The sequence below is a fragment of the Podarcis pityusensis genome, assembly GCF_964106645.2.
Source record: "Podarcis pityusensis genome assembly, chromosome: 10".
In the NCBI taxonomy this organism is placed as follows: Eukaryota; Metazoa; Chordata; class Lepidosauria; order Squamata; family Lacertidae; genus Podarcis; species Podarcis pityusensis.
This window is the reverse complement of record NC_138035.1, coordinates 68,335,735-68,362,534: the sequence shown is the minus strand read 5'-3', so window position 1 is coordinate 68,362,534 and position 26,800 is coordinate 68,335,735. Positions and strand designations below refer to the sequence as shown.

The 26,800-nt window shown below is 42.2% G+C and overlaps 1 protein-coding gene across 4 annotated transcripts in view; it reads right to left on the bottom strand.

The window, feature by feature from the left end:
- The window catches only part of COG5 (component of oligomeric golgi complex 5), a 161,447-nt gene that overhangs the window by 8,709 nt on the left and 125,938 nt on the right, over window positions 1-26,800 (bottom strand). For 3 of the 4 annotated variants that reach the window (XM_081023568.1, XM_081023569.1, XM_081023570.1), the window contains exons 15-22: window positions 14,524-14,634; window positions 12,978-13,040; window positions 11,865-11,968; window positions 9,348-9,585; window positions 6,101-6,177; window positions 5,162-5,288; window positions 4,132-4,211; window positions 187-316 (exon numbers count right to left, since the gene is read on the bottom strand). In XM_081023568.1, coding sequence (XP_080879694.1) covers window positions 202-316; window positions 4,132-4,211; window positions 5,162-5,288; window positions 6,101-6,177; window positions 9,348-9,585; window positions 11,865-11,968; window positions 12,978-13,040; window positions 14,524-14,634 — 915 coding nt within the window. In that variant the 3' untranslated portion in view covers window positions 187-201. Of the gene's footprint in view, window positions 317-4,131; window positions 4,212-5,161; window positions 5,289-6,100; window positions 6,178-9,347; window positions 9,586-11,864; window positions 11,969-12,977; window positions 13,041-14,523; window positions 14,635-26,800 lie in introns of all 4 variants that reach the window. The other variant, XM_081023567.1, reaches the window with a different exon arrangement.

The window sequence follows — 26,800 nt, the reverse complement described above, 5'->3', positions numbered from 1 at the left end:
AGCATTTAAAAGTTTTTTTATTATATACAGAAAGCTGAAGACTGCATAGTGCATTTGATTTTCAGACATTTAAGTATTGACGTCTTATAGTTCTTGGTAGGTTTTGCAAAAGTCAGGTGCTGTTTATATTAATTCTAAGTATTACCCTACCAGTACAAATTAAATATGTCAGAGGAGTTTCCATACCTTCCAAAGAACATTTTACTGAAGAGTAGACAGTGCCTTCTGTAGCAGTTGTACCATTATGGGGTAGACTGGAGCAAATTCCTTTCCTTCTCTACTTCTTACTGACTGAACATAAGCTTCCAGTGCACCTCTGTTTAAAGGAAAAAACATACTCATTAGAATCGGAAGTGTTTGTTATGTGAGCCTCTAACAACAAACTATATGGATCACACTTTCAATTTTGCACGTTATTTTGTAAGTCCATTCCAGCCCATTTCCACATTAAGCTGTGATTTCTGAAAGAAATGACTCTAGGAAAATTTGTATTTAAAAAACTTACTTGATTACAAAACACATTTAAATACAGTATTTTTTCTCCGTACATGGATTTATAAACTTCTTTTATCATGCAAAACTGTATAGAAAAATTCATAAAGTTTGAACTGGATCAGCTCACTTAAAAATGCAGCTTTGGTCTTTAACCACCAGAATGCCACTAATGAGGGGACTGAACCTATGACCACCATAGGTTTTGCAACTGAAAAGGATTACAGCTATGTTATGAGAACAATGGGCTTGTGAGGAAGGGCTGCATAAGGGTTGTCTGAAGTGGGTAGTGCTGTGCCTTCCATACGCTGACAGCATACTTTACTGTTTCAGGTATTACACAGCACAAATAGAGGCACTTGTGCTCCCAGCACAAAATTGTCCATAGATGACTCCGTAACATTCTGATCTTTGCTGCTATAGTGAAGCAGCAATCAACCAATTTTGTGGACGTGGAACTAAAAAAGATAATGAAAAGAAAAGCAAGAAATCCAAAGGAGATAGGAGGCAGTTGTGGCAACTGTTTAAGCAAGTTATTCTGTATATAACACACTAGTATAAGCCCCTGTTCTTTTAATCCAGATGATTACAAAAACTATTGTGCATAAAACCAAACTGAGCAGAGCCGAGACCCCTGGCTGAAGTCAGAAAGTATAGTACTTAAGAGAAGTCATTTCAAACAGCATTGGAGCCTACTCAGATAAATCATAATAGCAAACTAGCAAGAAAATAATCATTTTATGAGCTAAATATATTTTAGTTTGCTTTTGCTATCTGCCAATCCTGTAATGCACAATATACTAAGTAGGTTCATGTATAGGCAAACAGTCTAGGAAAAGTCATAATTAAAGCATGTTTAGTTAGACCAGAGGTCAGCAAAGTTTTAGAAGGGGGCTGGTTCACCACCCCTCAGACCTTGTGACATGCATGCGGCAGAGGGGGGCTTCTCTCCCCCTCTTTCCCCCAGCCCCTCCCCTCCCCCTGCTTTCCTACCTCCTCCGCCGCTCTATGGTTGGGAGCCGGCACCGGCGCCTCTCCTTTCCGGGCCAGCTTTCCTGGGCATCAGGCGTGGGGCCAGCAGGCGCGTCAAGCTCTAGCTGAAGCCCTGCGAAGCGCCCATCATGATGCCCACAGCGAGGCCATGGACAGAGAGGCTGGCAGGCGGGTGGCAAGTCTGAGCCACACCTCAGCGTGCAGGTGGCAAGGCTTCGGATTGGCTGGCACCAATCAAAGCCCAGCTCCCTCCGCAGGACGGGGAGAAGCCAGAAGGAGGGAGGGAGGAGGCACCCAAGCGGCGATTCCAGGACTGTCCATGTGCCGGAGCCAGAGGGCAATTGGTTCCGATCCAGCCTGCGGGCCTAAGTTTGCGGACCCATGAGTTAGACCAACCAATATCTCCAAAATGGTATCTTGGGTACGGCCAATCTAGGTTTCCTTAGGTTGGAATGTAATGTCTCCCTTAGCTAGTCTGCATTGCTGTGTAATGCAGTCAAGGGTGCCAGACTGACATAACATCTCTTTAGGACAAGCTCCTCGCATTTCCAATAGCATGTTTTTACCATGTGGGCAGCTACAAGAAGGAATGGTGTAAAGGCTTATTCTGACACAAACAAGGTGAGGCCTGAATCTAGATTTACTTTTTCTGCAACCACAATCACTATAACCATAAAGCTGGCATGCCAAAACTCCCTCACCCCTGAACATTCTCACGAGAGAGTTTTCTTCCCAACATCCCCTCCAACAAAGGGGTGGCAGAGCTCACTGGAGTGAGATGCCACCTGTATGTAAGGTTTAGCATAGTCTCAAGGGGCTGCTTGCTCCACATTGCTTTCCACGCTCCCTTTCTTTGACCAGCAACTAAATGGAGAACCACACGCATTCAAAAATGGTCAATATTCCACTACAGTGGTACCTCTGGATGCAAACGGGATCCGTTCTGGAGCTCCATTCGCATCCTGAAGCGTCCGCACGTCTGCGCGGGTCACGATTCACCGCTTCCGTGCATGTGTGTGACGTAATTTTGAGCGTTTGCACATGCGTGCGCGGAGAAACCCGGAAGCAACGTGCTCCGTTACTTCTGGGTCACCGCGGAGCGCAACCTTAAAATGCTTAACCTGAAGCTACTTCAACCCGAGGTATGACTCTACTTGTTCCTCTCCGTTTCTACCAAGTAACTGTTTAGCTCATCTGTTTGCTAACTGGTGGTCCTGTTTAGTAGGACACAGCTAACTAGATGGCACAATCACCACAAGGAAACGAAAATTGCATATCCTACTTGGGCACGCAGGAATAACAGCAAAGCTTCTTGGGCACTTGGGAATGTAACAAAACGTGTCAGACAAACACTGCTGTGTGATATCCATTGGCTGCCTGAAAATCTAAAATCAAACTAGCTGTGGGGAGGGAGGAGATAAGCAATCCTTCAGAGGTGTAAAGTAATCCCTGCCCCAGATAAGATACTCGGAAATGTTTTGACCCTCTGCCAGAGGCTTGAATAAAAATATTAATATTTCCTACGTATACAATGGTACCTTTAATTATGAACTTAATTCATTCCGGAGGTCTGTTCTTAACCTGAAACTATTCTTAACTAGAGGCGTGCTCTCGCTAATGGGGCCTCTTGCTGCCGCTGCACCGCCGGCACACGATTTCCGTTCTCATCCTGGGGCAAAGTTCTCAACTCAAGGTAACTCTTCCAGGTTAGCGGAGTTTATAACCTGAAGCGTTTGTAACCTGAGGCGTTTGTAACTTGAGGTACTACTGTACTCCTCTTTTTCCTAAGTGTTTGCATCCTGTGAAATAAGCATTCAAGTATGATTCAGGAGGAGTCATCACTGCCCTTATTCTTAATTCTAGCTGCTACCTTAGTAAAACAAGCTCCAGCAAAAACTACTGCTTGTAATCACAGGACTGCCTATATGATTTCTTTCATTTGTTTAATTGTGCGTGCATGTGCATCTGTACCTATTCAGAGGTATGTGTGTGTGTGTGTGTGTGTGTGTTGCAGTCTTTAAATTAATATATAAAGCCATTTCAAGAGTGCTTTAATTTTGTTCCGTATACCTGGCTCACCAAGCTCCTTCTCTTCCCTTTTTAGTTTTCTAAACACTCTAGCGAAACAAACAACTTGATCCCAAACATACTTAACTTGGAAAGCAGTCCTGCTGATTTAAGTAGAGTTTCTGCTGCAATTCTTAGGATTACAGCCCAGGAGGCACTGCATCATTCAAAACATATCATAGAGCCAGAACTGCACAGGGATACAAGTAGTTGAATCCCCAAACAGCTATAAAATAAGTAAGATGACATCTTTATTAGATGAATTTCTCCTGCAGTAGGAAATAAGAGCGGCTCCCAAAAGAGAATTCTGTGTAATTTGGAATCTGGCTTGCTTCTGCACCAAAGAAGGTCTAAGTACCTTGCTGGTCTGGAGTTAATCTCTGAAACCAATGCAGCTATAAATGCCTTGAAGAAGCCCTAATAGAAGTTGTTGCTTAGAATACACCAAAGCACTTCCACACATGGGAAGCAGGGACAGCGGGATGCACAAACGGTCAACAGCGGGGAAGAAAGAGGAAAGTTTCCAAGTTGCAATACTGCAATATTTCTAAACTTAATTGGAAAAAGGAAGTGTTTTACCGTATCAAAATGAGTCTGTCCTTCTCAGATGGATGGTCATCAAGCCACCGGGAATAACGTGCAATGGTCCACTCTGCTCTCTTTCACAGGAAATAAATAAATACAAATATATATTATTTCTAGACATCTTCACATACTGGGCAAAAGTTAATGGCAACAGCCTTTCACGGGTTGGTATACAGTAATCAGTAGCAATTCATAGATTGTTTAGCGCTCAGCCACATAGGACTGTAAAAAACCAGTTGCTTCTCCACAGCACTTTGGCTTGGGCAACTGTTCTGGAAACATGTAAAAGAATAGCTCAGAACAAATTAAATGGCCACTAAATGAGTCTCGGGACGCGGGTGGTGCTGTGGGTTAACCCACAGAGCCTTGGGCTTACTGATCAGAAGGTCGGCGGTTCGAATCCCTGTGACGGGGTGAGCTCCCGTTGCTCGGTCCCTGTTCCTGCCAACCTAGCAGTTCAAAACCACGAAGTGCAAGGAGATAAATAGGTACAGCTCTGGCGGGAAGGTAAACGGTGTTTCCGTGCGCTGCTCTGGTTCGCCAGAAGCAGCTTAGTCATGCTGGCCACATGACCCGGAAGCTGTATGCCGGCTCCCTTGGCCAATAAAGCGAGATGAACGCCGCAACCACAGAGTCGTCCGCGACTGGACCTAATGGTCAGGGGTCCCTTTACCCTTTTTAAATTAGTCTCAACCATGGATTAAACAAGAGAGGAGTAAGCTGTGGCTCTACATGTTGATAGACTAGAGTCCTCATCATCCCTGACATTGGCCAGGCTGGCTGGAGCCGAAGGTTCACAGTATCATCTCTGATGATTTCCTCTGTTGAATTGCAACAGCATTCTATTTCCAGAAGTTAACCAGGATGGAAAACGCCTGTGGCCTGCCGTGATCTCATAAAACCAACCCCACAAGCTGCAACTTGAGCATAGCTACGAAACAGCATTGGCGACAGTAATTTGAGAGAAATGGTTTTCCGCCACTGGTGGAGTATATGGTGAGAAAAGGCTGCGTAAAGTAATTACCTGGAACGGGGATTTTAATTCAGGTGGTGCTCTTGTAAATAAGAACTGAATAACGGTACTGAATGGAATGATATCTCCCACGGCCGGGCTATTGATGATATGCTCACTAGTCTGGAACAGCATTGGCCTGCGGGGGATAAAGAAGAAGTTAAGATGATACAATTAAAAGGAAAGAAGATTATGCCTCCCTATAATTTATTAGGAAAATGCCTCTTGTGGTGGATTAAATTGCACATTGCAAGAGGTATTTCACCTTTTCTCATAGGATTGAATGATGGCCGTTCACTTGCATGGGAAAATGCAGACACAAACAAGGTTGGAATGGGAGTTGAACCTGCGGTTGCCTCTTCGAGTCTCCCATTTCTTGGCAAATGTTTTGCCTCCACCCATAACAGCGTTGCCTATTGCAGCTGATTTTGCCCCCCCAAAAAGGGGTCCACAAGTATCTGCCCACAAAGGGACAGAACCCAATGAAGGCTTCATTTTATCCATGCCACTCTAATAACACACACAGAACCTTAAAAACACACAGAACCCATGCAGCAGTTCTTTTCCGCTTTGCTTCATCGTCATTATGGAATTTGGTAAGCGATTGTTTGTAGTAACAGCAGCTTATTATTTAATTAAACAAAAACACTGCATCTCAAATCCTCTAATATCAGGGTAGGGGGCTTAGTGTAACTGCAGCTCATCAGCATAAGAACTGAGATCCACAACAAAAAGCAAAAAGGTGCAATTTAGCTGACATTTGCATGACAAAATTCTCCCAAGTTATAGTTACACTCTGAATAAAATGTTCAAGGAAAAAGCACTAATTTGTTGGTAATTTTCACATGGTGCTGCCAGAAGGTTTTAATTAAAAACCCAAATAAATTGGCGACAATTTAAATTCTTCATTACCTGGCGCCAGCTGTGAAAAATATTTTGAAGGCAATATACCTGAATGATCTTAGGAGTCTGTAGGATAGTCCCAGATCAGAGAGCCGTCTGCAGAGGGGAGCGACTGCTAACTCCATCTGTCAGAGAAAACGAATTGCACTTCAGTCAGATATTCAAAGCCCTGGGCCAAACCAGCCAGTCAGGAATTGGGGAAGGCAGATTTGCAGCCAGCAAATTTCATGAACTAGAACCAGTTTTTACCAGCAGAATTTCTGGCAACAATCGAGCAACAACCTGCAGCCATGGGCATGCAATCAGGTGGAATGGACCCATTCCAACCATGGGATGAAGCCATGGAATTAGAAAACCAATGTCACTGCTGCTACCATGTAAACAGAACCACCGTTAGCTATTTTAGGACCACCAGGAATGAATCTCGTTTTACTGCCAAATTAAGAATATACCCGTATTTTTTGCACCATAACACTCACTTTTTTCCTCCTAAAAAGTAAGGGGAAATGTCTGTGCGTGTTATGGAGGGAATGCCTACGGGTGGCATGCCTACGGATTTTCCTCCTCTAAAAACTACGTGCGTGTTATGGTCGGGTACGTGTTATAGAGCGAAAAATACGGTACCAAGAAAGAAAAGCCCACAGCTTATTCATTTATGCCAGATGAAATAATAACAGTAATATAAACAACCAGCATCTCCTCTGCATACACAAGAGTTTTTTCACTGGCTTTTGGAAAGAAGAGTATATCTGTACAACCAACACCTTTGGTTTATCTGTAATTTACTCTATCCAAAAGAGCAATATAATTTCTTACAGCCCCTAGGTAAAACATTTGTGCGTTGGCAAATGAAGAGTGGATCTTTTTATTCTAACTAATGGAGATGCGATTACTATTTTTGCTTGTTATCACGTGTCCATTTCCCCCTCTACACTAAGCTCACAACTCTTGTCTTAAGAGTATTTTTCCAGAAACTGAAAAAATATTGTGGGGTTTCCTTCCTCGGTTCTGACTTCATCATGTTCACATTTCAGTCTCTTAATCATACAGAGCTGCACAGCTTTTAAAGTGCAAAATATGACTCGCAATCTAAAATATTCCAAATTACTGTAACCTTAGCGCACTTGGCTTTCTTATACAGCAACAAAGCTCTTCATAATGAGGAGGTCAGAATGTACAACAATTCCCAGATGATGTCTCATGATATGTATAAATGTCAGGGAAATGTCATTTCAGAGTACCTTACTGACCCCAGCAAATTCTTTCCAGGCCAGACGGAATTGTGAAAATTGAGCCAGGCATTCAGTACAAGCCATTTCCCCCCCTTTTACCCATATCTTTCAAGTTCGTATCTTTACAGACATCAATGTTTTGACTGCTAGATATAAAAACAGTCAAATTCCCCAGTGATTAGGGTGCCTTGGATGTGCCTTTAAACATTTTTGGATATACCAAAATATCCACCATTTCTAAGGTGAGACTTACAAATCTCTCCCTTTCACACTTTTCTTATTTAAGTTCAGTGTTACTTACAGTCTGTAGACCTTCAAATTCCAAAAGCAAATATTTGGAAAAAGAAACTTAAAAACAGAAGGAAGTTCATAACAAGCTGATCTTACAACCCACACTTAGCATGTTTTGTGCATTTTTCAGTGTGGGCGCCCTGTTTCCTTTACGTCATCCCAGCAAGGGATGCCTGGCACCAAAGTGATTTAGTACATATATACCCTGCCTTTCTTCCATGATGGAACTTGAGCTAGTGAACATGAGGCTCCCATCGATGCACTGACTAGACTTCCTTAGCTTCAGAGAAGTAGCTGCATTATGTGTTCTCAGAACAGACACAACTTTATCTTTTTTAACACCAAAATACCTATTAATTTGTTCAGGCGTTTCAATATGACAACTCTGTGTGCGTGTGTGTATTTTCTTATTAACTAATGGTTTTCCGTGGTTTGTTATCTTGGTCACTAATGTTTTGGTGGTTTATTATTGTCAGTATGACTGACTGAATGCTCTTAAGTATTAATCTCTCTGAGAATCCCAAGTGGAATACAAATGTATGTATACATAAAATTTAAAAAAGTACTGGAAGTAACATTGTTATCTGGCCCTACACTGTTTCAAGGACAAATGTAAAACAGAATGTACATTTATATATATATTTTCCAATAACTGGTGTGCCTAGGACTATGTTGTGTATCAAAATCAGGGCTCTAGCTTACTTTAGGAATTTCAGTATCTCTCACGAATGAGTCGCCCAGGGTCAAAAAAGACATGGCTTTAATCATGTTTTTGGTTATTTTGAAGGATGCCCAAATACTAAGTCCCACCTACCTTTCTTGAAACTGGCATGAAATGGGAGGGCTATTGAGAAATAGAAGGAATAAACCAAAACAAAGCAAGAAAAATTGCAAGTAGGAGATGGGCAGGGGGAGAATTAGAAACTAGAGATTCACAGGTTTACTTAAAACTTCCCTCCCAAAGAACAAGAGCACAGAGATTGCTAACGAGCTAACATAATAAATATGTTTTTGGAAAGATGATGGAAAAGCTCATTTTATGGTTACAACCTGGGCTTTTTTTTCAGCCGGAACTCAGTTCCAGCACCTACAAATGCCATTTTTAATCTTTCTATGGAAGAAACTTGCCACCATTATTTTTTTTAATTTTAGAATCTGGCTCTCAGTTGTTCTCCACAGTCCCTCTAAACTATGTACCGTATTTTTCGCTCTATAAGACGCACCGGACCACAAGACACACCTAGTTTTTAGAGGAGGAAAACAAGAAAAAAAATATTCTGGATCTCAGAAGCCAGAACAGCAAGAGGGATCGCTGTGCAGTGAAAGCAGCAATCCCTCCTGCTGTTCTGGCTTCTGGGATAGCTGCGCAGCCTGCATTCGCTCCATAAGACGCACACACATTTCCCCTTACTTTTTAGGAGGGAAAAAGTGAGTCTTATAGAGCAAAAAATACGGTAACTGCCACAATGCAGACTAAGGTTTCTTTTCAGCAGTACACTGCCACAGCCTCAAGGTTTCTGCTCTCAAACTCCAATTTTGGCAGCTGAAAAACATCCAGCCAAATCTAACTAATCCTAATTTATCACAGTCATTATAATCGGACTTTGCTTGCCATGTATGCAGAATATAAATATTTTTAGGTGGAGAAGAGCTTGGGGAACACTGAAGCAGCATGTGTTTGTATGTCTCGGGGCATAGCATTTCTAATTCAATGTGTAGTTCGGTGTATATGAGGAAATAAAATCAACACTGTCTCCCTTTCATCTTTCTACCTGTGCAAAATCAGCGGCAAGACGCATTTTCCCGCCCTCGCCAAGAGGCCTTAGTAGGCTGGCATTGCGAATAAAAAGCTCAATTGCTCTCTGGGCAATGGCCTCTGTGCTCTCATAGACAAAGTCGTAGCATTCAAAGTGTCTGAAGTAGTCATTCATGACTCTCGCGATGAAGCCCTGTAGTTCTTTCATGTACAGAGAACAAGGGACATCGGGCTTTTCTGAAGTGGGCAGCGACCTATCAAAAGGAACAAAGAGGATAACGAATGTTAATTTCGTGTTTGTATCAACTTTAATCACGTCGCTGTGCTGCTTCACCTTTGTCCTGTGAAGGACAACTACAACGGCTGCATGCATCACAACATCATATTTGTACAGGGATAAGCTGTGTCTGAAACACCTTTTCCTCACGTTAACTGCACTTTTGCAAGGAAAATGTGAACCGTTCTACTGCTGCTTTCTCCTCCTCTTCCCCCCTCCAAGTCTGGAGCATTTTCATCAGCCGGAAGCTGAAAAGCTCTAAATTTAAATGGCACAGCTGTTGGTATAATTCTCTAATAATAGACCACATCATACATATTGTGGTGTTAAAAGTCCAGCCTGCCTCAAAACCCTCACTAAGTCTGCTCTTGACTTAAATTGCTCAGAGATTATATGCACAGATGCCTCCAATCTGGGCAGAACCAGTCCTCCAGGATACAAGGTGTAGTAGTAACAAGGCAACAGCGGGGACCAGACTTCAAGCATCCATATCTCAGAGGATTTAGTCAGTAAAGTGAGTCAACAGGTCACATTAGAAGTCTTCTGGTCCAAGCAATTGACCTTCCCCCCAATTCTGTTCAAAGTGGCCCCACTTTAGAAAGGGCTGAGGGCCTACGTAAGTTCCAGTCATGTATAATAAACCAAAAACGTTTTTCAGAAGTCCATGTTCTCTCCACTGAATTCCTTCATAGAGGAGGATAAGCAATTACAGTCGTACCTTGGAAGTCAAACGGAATTCGTTCCGGAAGTCCATTTGACTTCCAAAATGTTCGGAAACCAAAGCGTGGCTTCTGATTGGCCGCAGGAAGCTCCTGCAGCCAATCGGAAGCCGTGGAAGCCCCAGCAGGTTCCAAAGAACGTTCGCAAACTGGAACACTCACTTCTGAGTTTGCGGCATTGGGAGCCAAAATGTCCGAATACCAAGGCATTCAGGATCCAAGGTACGACTGCACAGCTGAAGCAGAATGGAGCTGGGACAGAAAACTTCACAAACTTCTCTCAAAACTAGCATTCATTGTACTTCTGAGTACTTCTCCATACAAACCCACCAAGGCAAGATGAAGGGCAAAGCTGCTAACTTGGGGGGGGGGGGGGGACGGGCTAAGAACTCAAGGATGGAAGCCTACAGAAGACTTAAATGCCTGCAGTGGAGTTCTCTTACGCCAACTCAACTATTAACCTGAGCAAAGTGATGTTCGCCTCTTAATCCAGAGATGGATTAAGACCTTTAGAGGTCCTTAGCACTTAAAAATTTTTGGTGCCCCATATATATCTAGCTCAAAATGTAAACAATAATAAACCGTAAAATGAAATTTTATTTCTCGAAATGAAATGAAATCTACAGGAAGATGGAAAATGTTGATTTCTGTATACTTCCACTTAATTTATATTTGAAAAATGTTCTCCTATTTTCCCTAACTAAAAAGTCTTTGATCAGATCCTCAAAACAAATCTTATGCAGCATATCTGCTTCTATAATTAGTAGAGACAGGGCGTCCAGCCTGGCTAGTTGCATAGTTGTTCTGTTGGGATTTTTTAATATACCTCAAGTCAGAAAATGAACGCTCAGTTAAGCAATTTGTGACCATTAATGCTAAAATGCTAAAACCATTAATGCTAAAATTAATGCTAAAAGTCTGGCAATGGACATTATCTGTGCTGTCCCCCTTCCCCTGATGCCTTAAGCACGTGCTTATTTTACTTAATGGTTAATCCAGTCCAGCAGACCTTCAGAGAAGGCCCAGGTTCCCCCAACACGCCCAAATATATGTGATACGAAAAGAAATGTAAGTGGAATCCCTGCTCCCTATCAACACTTGGGAACTTTATAGAAGAAAACCTTTCAGGCTTGAAAGACCCAGTGAAGGGAGAGAGAACTGAAAACCTGCTTCTATGTAAACAGAGATCAACCAGCATTTATTTCTTAGAAATAATTTTGTGCATCCAGTCAATTCTCACACTCTACTGTAACTTCAAATGTTAAAAACTAAATAATAAAAACAAGTGGCCTTTTAAAAAAATCCTCACTGGAAAATCCTCTTCTCACATTTCATTTTAAAAAGTGTTGTCATATTTACTTTCCAGGCAGACAAATGATTTCGGCAGCCAGAAGTCCTGCTCCTTCCCCCACTAACAGCACAGGCTGGCCGCTGAGGCAAGCACTTTTGCTGCAAGGTAATAAATCTCCGTGGTTTTCGATATGATGTCCGTATCGTACACATGTCTAAAACAACACTGAGGTAGTGACTCCATTACCCAGAAAAGTCCTCCTGATGCATAGTGATGATAATAGCCTCTATTGAGTCTCCAACTGAGTTCAGCAAAGGTTGCACAGCATTTCCCATCAAATCATAGACTGTCTACAAGAAGGATAACCAAGGAGGAAAAAGAATGAGTAAAAAAAACCATACAAGACGTCAATATGCCGTCCATGAATACCAAGAGATAAATAAATTACAAAAACTTCGTCAAGTCAATTTTGAACAGTGCTGTTTTGTGCCATGATATTAGTTTGTATATTCATACAGATATATCTATATAGATGTGTTGTGCAATATATTTTGAACCTATATATACATGAAAAGTTAAACGTATTGTGCAACTTAACTCGAAATCTTCCCAACTCCTTATGTGGAGCAGTGGCTGAACAAGGGCCAACAATAAAAGAGGCACTTATAACAGGACAAATTCTTCAGGCAAGTATAACATGATGTGACAACCGTTTCAAGAGCTTTCTACAAACTGAAGTTTCTGACCAGTATCTGACCAGTTCCACCATTCAAATATGTATGCTTCCTCTTGTGGTAGTTTTTAAATTATGCTGACAATATCGTTTGAAACTAGGGGCTTTTCCTGGAAAGAAGGGCAGGCCAACATATTCCACTATTATCTTAATATGTAATTAAAGATCAACGTAATGAGGTCTAGGCTCCATCCTTCAAAAGAGGCAGTGAATGTTTTTCTTTCAACCTACATCATTCACACATTGAAAAGCAGTGGATTGGGAAGACCATGGATGAAAGCAAATGGAAAGCGGTCTCCAGGGAGAAGTTAAACGTGAAAAATGAAAGCACCAGGAAAGAAGAATCATCACTTTTAATGGTGAAAAGGTAGGCAGTTTTCCTCTGCCTTGCTTTCATTCAAGTGCTGCCTAAGAGCCTCTGCTAAACGTTGAGCACTTAGCTAATTCATCCTCACCTAACACAGACAGCAAATTATCTCAAGAACAAACATGAATAGATAGGTTTCCCTGAAGGACACCACCACAAATGTTGCAAGCAAATGAATGTGGCTTAGTTTAAAGTGGGGGGGGGGCACACAGCAGGTTTCAAATCTATGTAATATTCGTGACTTTTAATATTCACCTACCTTCAAGGCTGTGCTAATAGTTTCCTCTGAAGAGGCTGGAAATGCACTTTGGCAGGATATTACCTAAAAAGAGATGCAGAGATGCTCAATCACATAGTGAGACCCTGGTGAAGCCAACGCTCTCTTACTGCTGCTCATCGCTGGGCCCCTCCTTGGCCATGCTCTGGGTACCAGCAAATGTTGATCTCAGGCCTCCTCCCTCTAGATCAGGGATCAAGCGTCAGAGCGTGTGAAATAAATATCCTGTTTATTTGATTATGGATCTCCAGAGGCTAAGCCAGCAAGCAGGAATCTTCCATCACAATGGGACCCTGCAATCTCTATCGTCTCTGGCAACCATGAAAGCCACACACTGACTTGTGCATGGATAACTAACTGCATGATATGCAGACAATGTCACAAAATGTCGCTAATCACACCGTTCCTCTTGGACCTCCATGATTTTTAAATACAGAACTGAAAAAAATTCACCTCCTAAATGCTTCCATATCTTTCCTCCCGCCTGACAGCATTTTTAAAAAAGCTATGGAGCCAACATCTTGTGCCACAAAAACCCATCTGTTCCTCCATAACTATTTCTAACTTGTTCAGCGTTCACATTCAAGTAAGGTCCTAGCAATTTCTTTTCTTTTCCAAATTTCATTTCAAGATTTATTTGTGTGTGTGTGTGTGTGTGTGTGTGTGTATAACACTAACACAAGCATTCCAAAGTGGGTAACACGAAACTCATGAGAATGATTTACACTCTGCAATGTGATATAGAAATCAGTGATTTTAAAATATTTGTTTTTGTTTCTTATGGTTTTAAGATATGGCTTCTAATGTAAACACTAATCTAAATGCTATGACTGACATCTGAAAAGAAATCCAGCTAGTTCTGTGCATTCGAGGGGGGCTTTTCAAAACCGTGCAGCAATTCCATACGACAACTTTTCCCAACCCAGTGTCATCCAGATGTTGTAGACTACATCTCCCATCATCCTTGATCGTGGCAGACTGCCTAGGACCACAACAGCCGCAACACATCAGGTTGGGCAAAGGTGCCATAGGGCGGCCAAAGCAGTCTCAAAACGGAGGGGACTTTCCAATGAAATTTGTGACATGGCATGGGGGACTATTGTTTAAAGGAGCTTTGGAATCCAAAATACCACGGCTTGGATCCAAGCTCGTATCACTTCTCATACAAAGCCCAAAGGGGTTCTTTTGTAATGTTCTGCAACAGTTCATAATTTAGGCAAGTGAATTCAAGGATATATACAGTATTATCCTGAACTCCATTACAGTCTCCTAAATTAACAGAAAACTTGAAAGACAGCATCTTTAGGAGTAAAGCACTAATAAGCAAAGAAACACTGAAGAAGGCAGAAGACATATCAAATCTATGAGAGAGAGATTGGTGGGTGGGAAACTGGGTTCTAGCCCATTATTCACGGAGACCATTTCAGAAGTGTTTACAACATTCTCTCCAATTCAATTCAGGATTTGTGGTGAAGAATTAAAACCACAACTTAACAATGATTATGTTTAAAGTATCCATGCCACTTACTTTAAGAACCGACTGGTGTAACCTGTACAATGAATTCACTACAGCCACGTTCCTCCTTTGACCTTCTGTTAATGGCCCAATCACCTGGCTGGCTTCTCCTTGCGTCGACAGCTGCAAGTAAAGCATACAAGTCATGCAAACTATTTCCTTTTAAGTACACTAATCCAAAGAAATACAATTCTTCCCCTTAAAATGGAATGGGAAAATCAGGTTGCATTTAACACCATCTTAATTCCAAGCACAGAAAAAGTTGTCGGAATCTCCGCTCGACCGAGATCTTCCAACGTGATTAACGACCTGAGCCTTTGATAAGGCTCCAAGCACGTTCCCATTACGCAGAGTATCCAACACAGGGAAGAGACGAGAAGTTTGAGCTACATGCTAAGTCTTTTATTGCTAACTACGCAGACAGAAAAGAAATATACATGCTCTCTCTGTGAAAGCAGAGAGCAACTGGAAAACAAAGGAACAGGAAACCAGTAACGTCACATCCGTCTCCTGTCTTCCGTGAGACTTCCAACAGTATGGAATCTCTGGAATGCAAAACAGAATCTTGTGACTCCAAGGCCTGCATAGTGGCAACACACAGAAACCAACATCCTCCCCCTTTCTGTGAACACCACTGGGGAGTTTGTCAGTACAATCTCAGTACAAACCCAACAAAAGTGTCCTGAAACTGTTTGGTTTTTTTACTTCTATGGAAAATAACTTCCTGAATTTCAACCTTTAGGGTTGCTTCTTGCCGCACATTTTCTTAACATGGGATTAGTCTCACGAGCTGTACAGGCGCATGAAATTATTATCTGAACAATGAAAGCAAGTGACAGGTTCTCCCAGCAGATTCAGGACCTGCAGCACTTTGAAAGCCTCACAGGGACACACCCAAGAGCCAGAGGACTTTATTTCGCCAATGTTACGCAGGAACAGGAAGAATGCAGAACGATGCCACACTTCAGGCAGAACTATCTCTGCATAATATTGCCAGCAGGAAGAAAAATAGCATCTACAATCTATCAAGGGCGTGAGGCCACCCAATTATATATGCCACAGGGAACTTGCCCAGTCAACCAGGAAACGTTAAGTTGAGAAACAGCCAGGCTGGTACAATTAAAAAATAGACTCAAGCATTCCGCACCATGGGCGACAGATACACTCACTGTCCCAACCTCCTAATAGGTCACCAGTAAAAAAACCCAACCTAGCAACATTGAAACATCAGGGGAAATTCTGAATTAAGCTTTAGCAAATAAAGCATTATTTAATATTATTTCACAGCAATTTTTCAGTTGTCAAATAATGTTCCACAACGAAAAGGTACCTGAAGTGAATAAAAATATTGCTCTCTCAATACTGCAACCCCATGTCTTATTTCCAAAATGGTTGTCAGGGTCTTACTAACACCAACCCGTTCCTTCAGGTGGGAATTAAATTCTGGCAGAAAGTATCTAAATAGACATGCACAAATCTCCCTCGGAGGTATTTCACCTTCAGGAATGTTGATTCATTCTATTCTCCACATTGCTTCAGCAGAAAACACATTTTAGCAGAGCATACTGTGATGCAGATAGCACGTAGAACAGTTAAGAGCTAGAAGCCTCAGGACCTCTGTCAGATAAAAAAGAAGAAAATCCACTCATCCATAAATAGGGCTCTATAGTTTCCAGTAGCATTATCCTTTCAGGGACCATCGCTAACCTCAATCTGATTTAGGCAGACTTTGATGTTGTTTTGCGGTCTGAATTGAACGCTGCAATGAGTTTTGCAATGAAAATTAGGTGGGGCACAAGTTTTTAAAAGGGAGGAAGAAAAAAGGAAGTTCACTAAATTTGCCAGTCATTTAATGCCATTAAGCATCTCAGACAATGCATCAAAACAGAACCATTCCTTAGACTAGATACTAATTTCAGTACCCTGAAACTCATTAACGTCTCTTCCAGTAATCTTCTACCGTTAAATCTCTTCATGACAAGAGTCTGAGAAGCAGAGACAGACTTCGTGGGGAATGCAAGCGTTAGGAGGTCCAGGCGCTGTAGAGTCCTTGGCTAGGGAACGGGCAAAATCGTTTGCAGTAGCAGTCAAGCTGATTTCAGACAAAGGCAAAGGCTTTCTTTTCATCTGCTTCCAGCTCCGCATATTTTGAGTAAAACACCAGTAGTTGCTCAAATGTTGAAGAAGGAAATGCTGGAGCAGCTTTTGGAGGGAGGTGAAATAGCTTTCAGGGGAAATAGGGGACTATATAAGAAACCCAGCCAGATGGGCGGGGTATAAATAATAAATTATTATTATTATTACTACTACTACTACTATTCAAATGAACTCTGCTTGCAGGATGCTTAGGCCACCAGGAACTAGGTAAAATTTCAATATTTTATAAATGGTTTTCATGAAACTGTTGGTTAATGTAAGTTTGGTCTTAAATTACGATGGGTTAGGGCAGTGCTGGACTGCCAAATAGGCAGAGTAGCTATCTATGGGCCCCACGCCTTTCAGGGGCCCCGCGACAACACATCAAAATAATATTGATTTCATCTTGATCTTGTTGGTTGGTAAAATAAAAAATGTATTAGAAGATAATCTGCTAGGCTCCTGACCCTGCAAGATTTTGACTGCCTTAGAGGCCTCCACAGGGTTAACTCTTGCCCTGGGCTAGGGCCAGAAAGACCCGAGTTCAAATCCCCAGTCAGAAGCTCATTGGAAGACCTTGGCCAGTAGTTCTCTCAGCTTAGATCCACCTCACAGGATTGTTGTGGAGAATTAAGTGATGAGTGGTTGAACCCATGTTGCATCAACTTGAGTTTCTGGGGTTAAAAGGTGGAGCATCTGTGCAATAAATAAACTGCAATCCAGGAATGTTTGAAAGACGAAGCCGAGTGGAGGAGGAGCAAAAATCAAGGGAAAAGGCGGTGCTGTTTTACAAGGCAGGGTCAATGTGGCCCTTGGGCAAAGCGGTGGCAGCAGAGGAGGAATAGCTTGCTGCTCTCCAATAGGCTTGCTGCTCTCAGACACAGGCAAGGAGAACAGCAAGTCTATTCGCCCACAATGTAAAGCAGTGAGCTTCCTTCCTCTTCCTCCTCGGTGCTGCCCGAAGCAGCTAACTCACCCGATTCATTGGTGGGCCGGCCCTGGCTAGATCAATAGATATAGGAGAGAAACACATCCTTGAATGTGTCAGATGCTAAATGTCCGAGACGTGCGCAGCAGAGTAAGAGCCCCATGTCGTTCATTAAGCCAAGCAAAATCTTCAAATAGAGACTCATAGGCACCCTCAGAGAGTTTTGTGTCTACCCATCTGTATTCTCACATTTCGGGAATTGTAAATCTTGATCGTGAACCTTTCAAGGTTTCATGGTTCTGGTTCTAAGGTTCTAAAGAGAATGGTTTACACTGGCATGAATCAATTCAAATTTCCCATTTTTTCCCCATTTAAAAGAGTAGGAACAGTTTAAAAAACACACACCAGTGACTTACATTTCTAAGTGGAAAGAGCAAGATTTACACGTATTATTCATAATAATAGTAGTGCATGCCGTATTTCTGAAGTGTTCAGGGTATTTCATGCACATTAACAGTTCAAGAAACCCATACAGTAGGCTAATGCAATTATTCAACATTACAGTTGAGAGGTTGAGACAGGCTGCCTGAGATAGGGAGAAAATGGCTGAGGTGATATTTTAACCTGGGGCGTTCAATCTCACAGGTCATTCCTTTCAATGATATTACACTAGCTCAGTGCTTAAGAGCAGATCAACAAAGGCTTCTTTCATGTGAGCTGAACTCCAATGAGTCACAGTGAATTTAAATAAAATAGATTTTATGGAAATGTTGCTTTTGCACTGTTTCTAGTAAAACAAACTGGAGTTTGTACTGATTACTGGAACATATTGACTGTTTCCTGTAAGTCTGGATCAATTAATCAAGTTTTGTAATGGACTTGTTAAGAGTGATGATATTGCTGATATAGTTGTATCGGATGCAAACCGCTTTGAGTGCAGGATTTCGGAAAACAAGGTACATAAATAAACACGACTTTCTGGTCTTAAGAATATCTGTCATAAGATACTGCTGTAGAATTTAAGAATCAACAGATCACTTTGAAATTTGGAGGTTTATTTAAACTGAAAATGGCACAACGGCCAAATTAAGAGCTGTGCTTCTGATTAAGATTGTTCTGCAAGAGACCCAGCATTGATGTTTATGGGGTATTTAAAGGGACTTGGATGTTCCGAACAGAACAGACCATGCAGAAAGTGGAAGTTCCTACCTTTAAGGTGGGGCTTCTGAAAGATGTGTCCCACTCTGCTTTTAGGTTTTGCAGAACAAGCCTTGTAGCTGACCAGCGTGGCTGGGGAGGCCCAGCCAGATGGGCGGGGTACAAATAATAAATTGTTAAATTATTATTATTCTATTGCCTCACCACAATATTAGGGAATATTAGGTTGAATATATATATATATATATGTTTAAATAAACAATTGACCAGTTTATCTCCTGATGGTGCTTCCCCAAAAGTTCTTCCTTGTGACCCTTCTGGAGTTAAAAAAATACAGCCCTTGACTGTGTGAAAATTATTTTGATAACTCATAAAATCAGCCTTTGGCAATACACAATGTTTACAGTTTTTCAAGTCCATACACTCCTATGTCTATGATTAAGTCACAATGATGTGCCTTCATATGACATAAAAATAGTATTATGGATTCATTTTAATGTGTCAAATACAGAACTCCAATTCACACTACAATTGTTTACCACTCATAATGGCATGTTAATAATAATCTTTATTGTGGTCCAACGACCCATAACATGGATTCAGAATACAGATTCATACAGACAACCCCCCAGGGAAGGGAGACCAAAGCGTTATTTGTTTAGTCATGGGTATGTTGATCTTTAATTTGTATGACAACTGAAAGAAACTTTGTCACGGCCACTGTGATATCATTGGACTTGTCGTCCATAAGGTATTTGGTATAGTAGATTGACCTGGCCGATTTGCCAATAGTGGTTTAATCAATAGTTCCCTAGCTTGGTCATATTGTCCGCAATGCAATAAAATATGCCTCATGCAGTTAATGTCCTGAGAGCATACACAGATCCTATTTTGAAAAGGGATACCTCTCAGTCTGCATAATGGCATATTTTGCCATCTTAAGCACGCTGGTCTTCAAATTAAACACAGTATATGATATGGACAATAACAGATGTGTCACCCAAAGAAAAGGACTAATGAGTTGGTGGCATTGACTTGTGGCTCAGTTGCTGCCCTTATGCTTATCTAAATATTTTCTGAAAATGTCACTTTAGGGATTTTTAAAAAAAAAATTTTGCTGTTTGCAAGCTTGCTCAATTTTATTCTTTCTAGCAACTTGCAACATTGAGCAATTAGACAAGAGGATTAGATTCATTTTCCTCGAGCTGTCAGACAAATCCCACGGCTAAAATACAACCTGCATAATGATTCATCTTTGATCTGCATATAGCTTAATGTAGCACTTTAATTTTTTTTTTAAAAAAACCAAATAATAAAGGTAACTCTTAGTAATGTATCCTATATGTGATGCTTCCTAATTTAGACATTATTTCTGTCTAATTCACCACTAAAAATCCAGGCTGTAATTTCCTTATAAAATAAAAAGCTGAAACTTGGGAGACAAAAGCAATTCTTCCAGCGTTCTTTCCTGCGCCATAAAATAACATTCCATAATTGCAACAAAATTATACCAGATAGAGGTCCATCCCAAAGTCATGGGTGGCACTTGAAACAAGTACTCCTGAAATTAATCCAGGTGTAGGACTAAAGGAGACACTGAACCAAGAGAATAGTTTTCCTAATGCACACACACTCAGGGCAGCTCTAGACATGGTTTCAGACAAGTGGGTACAAGAGATACCAATATATCCGGCCCGTAGTCAGGAAGGGCCCCTAAATCTGAACTTTCATTCAAAGAAAAAAAGAGCAAGTCTCTAGTTCTCCTAGAAATAAAGTTATGAAACAAAATGTGCAAGTATCATTCTAAGCCATTTCTGTGAGATGAACCAGCCTGCCAGCTTCCACCTTTCAGTGCATTTAGCCAATGAGTGAAATCAGAGCTATGGCTGACAAGTGAGTTGCTGGACACCAGGTAATAGGAATCCCTGATGTCCTAAATAGCTGCAGTTTCCACCTCCCGTTTACTGTACTTTGACTGCTTCAATTTACGGCAATTTCTCTGTTCTTGGAATCTCTGCAGTTTGACCTCCCTTCCTTCCTAGCAACTAGGATGCATATTTCTTGCGATGGACTCCTCTAAGATCAGGCACTCCCTAATTTTTTTTCTGTCGATACTACCACACAGTAAGAAAACCGCCGGCCCTAGCAAATTGCGAATGTGAAAATCTGAAAAGAGTTGGGGATTCTGATTTGAACAATGTGGGATGGGGCACAGGAGGCTGCAGGAAAATGTGGGGGATTGCCTCAAATTGGGCAATTTCTGCCCTCCTCCATTAGCTCCCTGCAACTCATAGCTCATTATTTAAAGGTAAAGGTAAAGGGGCCCCTGACCATTAGGTCCAGTCGTGACCGACTCTGGGGTTGCGGCGCTCATCTCGCTTTATTGGCCGAGGGAGCCGGCGTACAGCTTCTGGGTCATGTGGCCAGCATGACTAAGCTGCTTCTGGCGAACCAGCGCAGCGCACGGAAACGCCGTTTACCTTCCCGCTGGAGCGGTACCTATTTATCTACTTGCACTTTGACGTGTTTTCGAACTGCTAGGTTGGCAGGAGCAGGAACCGAGCAATGGGAGCTCACCCCGTCGCGGGGATTTGAACCGCCGACCTTCTGATCGGCAAGTTCTAGGCTCTGTGGTTTAACCCACAGCGCCACCCGCGTCCCTAGCTCATTATTTAGGAAGGCCTTAATTGAGTGGGACATGATTTCATGTCAAAGCAAAGTTATGCCTTTACCTGACAAACCATTTTGAGTTGGAAATCTAATCTGGCCTGGTTGCATGCAAAATCACCACCAACTGATGCAGATGAAGGAAAAGCGAATCTGAGAAGGAACAAGTGAGTTATCTGTTCTCTTTCACATTAAACTGCCTCTGCACGATTCATTAATTCCAAAGCTGCTTTTGGCCTCTCTCTGCAATGTTCCCCTTATATAAAGTGATCTCAGCAGAGTTATATATATGTAAGAGAAATAGTACTGACTGTTTTTCTAAAAAGGGCACCTAGAACAGCAGGCAGACAAGGCAAAAAGACAGCTTTGTGGAGCACTCTCTGTGGAGGCTAAACATCAATGAGCTTAAGAGAGAGAAATAACTTAATTGACAGAAGGAATTTCCCTTTTACTGCAGACATGACAGTAATTCAATAGCCATGTTCTCCCTGCTTTCTTGGAAAATGTTCACATATGCGTATAGAAAAATATATATTCATATATTCTTCAAAATATTCTTTTTTATTTTTTTGCTCACTTGTGATGTTAGGCAAATATTTATCTCTTACAGAAGGATAGAAAGAAGCTAAAGAAAATACATGAGTAACAAGTACCTAAAAAGCAACGTGGCAATAATTATTTTTGTTTATTTTTGTATCCTTAGGGAAAATTGGGAACGGTTTCTTATAAGGAAAGCGTTCCTCATTTCTAGACATCTGAATTTTCGTGTTCCCAGCACAACACATTTTTTATCTATGTGCAGCAGGTGCGCATGTTAGTGTGTTTCAATCCACCCACATGGGAAGCTTAACAGAAATAGCATCAAAGTAAAAGAACATACAGTACTTATAATACCACTCACATACTGCAAGCAAACTGCAGACATAACTCAAAATGAAGGAGAAATGATTTCTTTTTTTTTTTTAAGGGTAGTCATTTGGGGAACAATCCTTCATTGACAAAGAGAAATTGGATTACTTACTTTGTCCATTCTGACACTGCAAGCTTGCTTGCCATTTTTGCCATATTATGCAACCATTTTCCTGATTAATGCTTTCCATCAGGAGGGAGATTTTGCCACGGAGCCACTCCCACTGCCAAGGAGCCCAGCGCAATCTGGGTGGCATCTGCTACAAGCTGCTCTGGGAAGTTTAAGAAGTGCTTTGCGGGCCTGATTTGGGCCCTGCTGTGGGGTGCGCTCAGGAGATCCTTGACCCACGTGGTGGATGGTCTCGAAAATCCAGAAGCAGTGTGAGCCCACACAGATGGCAAGATGGCACGTTCATTGGCAACATGAGACCATCTTGGGGCAAAGTCCAGCAGCCATCCTGCCATCTTGCCTTCTGTTTGGCCTTGTCAGCTACCAGAGCCTACCGACCCAAAGACACCATCAAATTCATGAGCAGCTAGATGTGGTGGTGGATGGAGGGTGAACATCCATGTACCGGGGAAGGACACAGTGGACAAAGAGGGACACGTTTTGGCGAGGCCATTTGGGTGTGGCCTACAAGCTCTGTCTGGGTTGTAAGGACCCAAGTATTGGTTAATAATAATAATAATAATAATAATAATAATAATAATTTATTATTTGTATCCCACCCATCTGGCTGGGTTTCCCCAGCCACTCTGGGCGGCTTCCAAAGATGAAAAATACATTAAAATGTCACACATTAAAAACTTCCCAGATGTCTTCTAAATGTTAGGTAGTTGTTTATCTCTTTGACACCTGATGGGAGGGCGTTCCACAGGGTGGGCACCACTACCGAGAAGGCCCTCTGCCTGGTTCCCTGTAGCTTTGCTTCTTGTAATGAGGGAACCGCCAGAAGGCCCTCAACGCTGGACCTCAGCGTCCGGGCAGAACGATGGGGGTGGAGACGCTCCTTCAGGTATACTGATCTGAGGCCGTTTAGGGCTTTAAAGGTCAACACCAACACTTTGAATTGTGCTCGGAAACGTATGTGAGATTGTAGTCTCTGGCAGGGCGTGAGCAGGGGGAGGCCACAGGTAGACCAAATGCAATACCTTCCACTGAAGGCAGACCGTCGGGCAACAAAGAAGAATGGGGGGGGGGTTTGTTTTAGTTTTAGAAGAAAGGTAGATAGGTAGGTGGGAAGGTAGGAAGGAAGGGCGATTGAAGGCTGCCACTCCAAGGGCGAGGCTTCAGATGAAGGGGGAAACAGAGGAATATGACAGAAGGAGGAGAATAAGGCCAGAAATGAGAAGAGGAAAAACAAATTTAAAGGCCGAAAGAGAAAGAAAGTGAGAGCCAAGAGCAAGAAAACTGATTGGGAGCCACCCATTTCCTGAATTGTTTTTTCCCCTGCTTTGTCATCAGGGTGGAGCCAGAGCCCAACTCAGAGACTCCATGATGTACCGTATTTTTCGCTCTATAACACGCACCAGACCATAACACGCATGTAGTTTTTAGAGGAGGAAAAGAAGAAGAAAAATATTCTAAACGAAATAGTGGGTTTATGATTTTTGTGGTTCATGCTGTGGCCACAGACATGTGATCTGACAGTGAGTTTGGAGTAGCCCAATGCAAAAATCCTGAGGATCCATGTGGATCCATGCTTTGTAACCACGGAGGAGGGAAGGAAGTGGAACCATAGATCCTCTGCACACGACTGCAGCAGATCCCCCCCGCCACCCGCAGGCATTCGCTCCATAACACGCACAGACATTTCCCCTTACTTTCTAGGAGGAAAAAAGTGAGTGTTATGGTGCAAAAAATACGGTAAGTAGGAAATGAGCCAAATCAGTAGGGGTTTTGGAAAGGACACCATCAGCCATGTTTCTATTGGCAGCACCTCCCAATAAAGCTACCTGACAGCCGCCAATTTACAAATCAGGAGGCATCTAATAGTTGGGTGGTAACACTTTTTATCGTCTCCCTTCTGTCATGGCAACCACGACCTACACATACAGAATTTCCCAGTCGCTTTCAACCCATGGCTAGGGGGTGCAGAGGCGTCTTCACCTGCCAATCCCCCCCCCCCCCCCCGTACTGAATTACAGTACAGCTCAACAAGCAGACCGCATGGTGTTGATAGTATACGTTTGTCAGAAATTAATCCTAAGTAAAAGCAGTGACAAAAAAGGCTGGGTTCTTAATTAAGTGTGCACACTCAGAATGTAAGCAACAGGCTTAATTAAAAGAAGATCAATGAGCGACTGTGCTCAAAGAAAATAATATATTAGGATGCACAAATAACAAGTAGAGCAAGCATTAATATTTTAATTTGAAAAATTGCATGCTCGTTACTACGTTGCCGGCACACTCTGTACACACAACTAATGAATAGCCCAGACAAAAAAATGGCACTTTTGTGTGCATTCTGATAACACAAAGAGGCACATTGTTTAGGAACACAGAAAGCTGCCATATGCTGAGTCAGGCCATTGGCCCATCTAGTCTTGTTCTGTCAACACTGACAGGCAGCAGCTACACAGGATTTCCAAGACCTACTTGGAAATGCTAGAAATTGAACTCTGATAATTTTTTTTAAAAAAAGAATGTGTTTCAAAATGGTAGTTTATTTCAATATACACAATCAAGAATGGTGGGAGGGTTTTGTTTTTTGTTTTGCAAAGAATTGGCTATATTTATGGAAGATGGGTCTATCAGTTGCTGTGATTGCCAAACAGAGCTTACATGTACAAGGACTGTACAACTGACTACTAGCTGTTGGGAAATTTTGAAGGTTGTCAACACCATGCCTTGCTTATAAGCATCTCTGAGGCACTTTGCTGACTGCTCATGGGGAAGAGAAGCCTGGATGGATTGGTGTTACCTATAAATTCTCGTGTAAATCTATCACAGATTTCATTTGTGACAAAGTATATGTGTGTGTGTGTGTGTGTGTGTGTGTGTGTTATCAAAGCAGGCTGGAAGGCAAAAAATAATATATGGTAATTTACAACAAACATAATTTCCTCCAGGCTACAACTTGACTTTGAAGCAATTAGCTCAGGCTAATTTTGAAAATCAGATTAGGCACACCAACTTGATTGATGATGGTGACATATTAGCACCTCGCTTCCTAGACATTTTCTTCGCATTATTTGTGTTCTCACTGACTGTGCTTTAAATAAGAATTTCCTTGCTTTCCACACCCTTGGCAAAAGGCAACACGGTTTTCTACAGACCTGTAAGAAGAAACCTACTGGAGGCTACATAATGAAGCACATCTACCTGTTGAACGCAAACTCTTACAGCTTTTACAGCCACTATTATTTCCTTAAGCCACATTATTTCCTTAAGCCTCCACTGAGATCACAGCACCAATAAAATGGGTTGAGGAGAGGGAAAGGTTAAGAAAATGCATCCCTCCATTTTTGAGAATGAGCTGCTATGAATTTCTACCATTCTAACCCTACAGGGACAAAAAATCCATGTTGCCTTTTTCTATAGGTTATCATATTGAAATAGTTAAGAGACCGTATACAAGAGGTCCTAGTACAACCAGGAAGGATGGGGACATGCACAAGCATTTTTTTCACGCAACCAGAGGCACTTCTACATATGTGTCCCCTGTACAAGCCCAGTTTCCTGAATTTTGAAGGCTGTTACTGTCACATCCTGCAAAAATATCACTAACACAAAGCAAAACGGAAGGTTGCATTCAATGCAGCACTAAGAAACGTCCCATCAGCTCAAGGATTTCTCCGCACACAACAGAATCTTCTCTCCCTCTCTGCACCGTCCCCCCACCATACAGTCGTACCTTGGATCCCCAACGCCTTGCGACTTGAACGTTTTGGCTCCTGAACACTGCAAAGTGAGTGTTCCAGTTTGCGAACGTTGTTTGGAAGCTGAACGCCCGATGCAGCTTCCGACTGAGTGCAGGAAGCTCCTGCAGCCAATTGGAAGCCATGCCTTGGTTGTCGAACGTTTTCGGAAGTCGAACGGATTCCATTCGACAACCAAGGTCCGACTGTATATTCCAGGTTTTTGTCCAACCGTCTAGAGCAGATGCGGAAGGGGTGCAGGGTGCATATTGGGAGAGAATTGATGGATGGGGGAGTCATGTTACACTAGCACTGATTGTTATAGGCGTTAATTCCCTCCCAGTGGCACATTGGAACATTGTAGGAACACGGGATAGATCATGGGTAGGCAAACTAAGGCCCCGGGGCCGGATCCGGCCCAATTGCCTTCTAAATCCGGCCCACGGACAGTCCGGGAATCAGCGTGTTTTTACATGAGTAGAATGCGTCCTTTTATTTAAAATGCATCTCTGGTATATTTGTGGGGCATAGGAATTCGTTCACCCCCACCCCCCACAAAAAATATATATAGTCCGGGCCCCCCACAAGGTCTGACGGACAGTGGACCGGTCCCCTGTTGTAAAAGTTTGC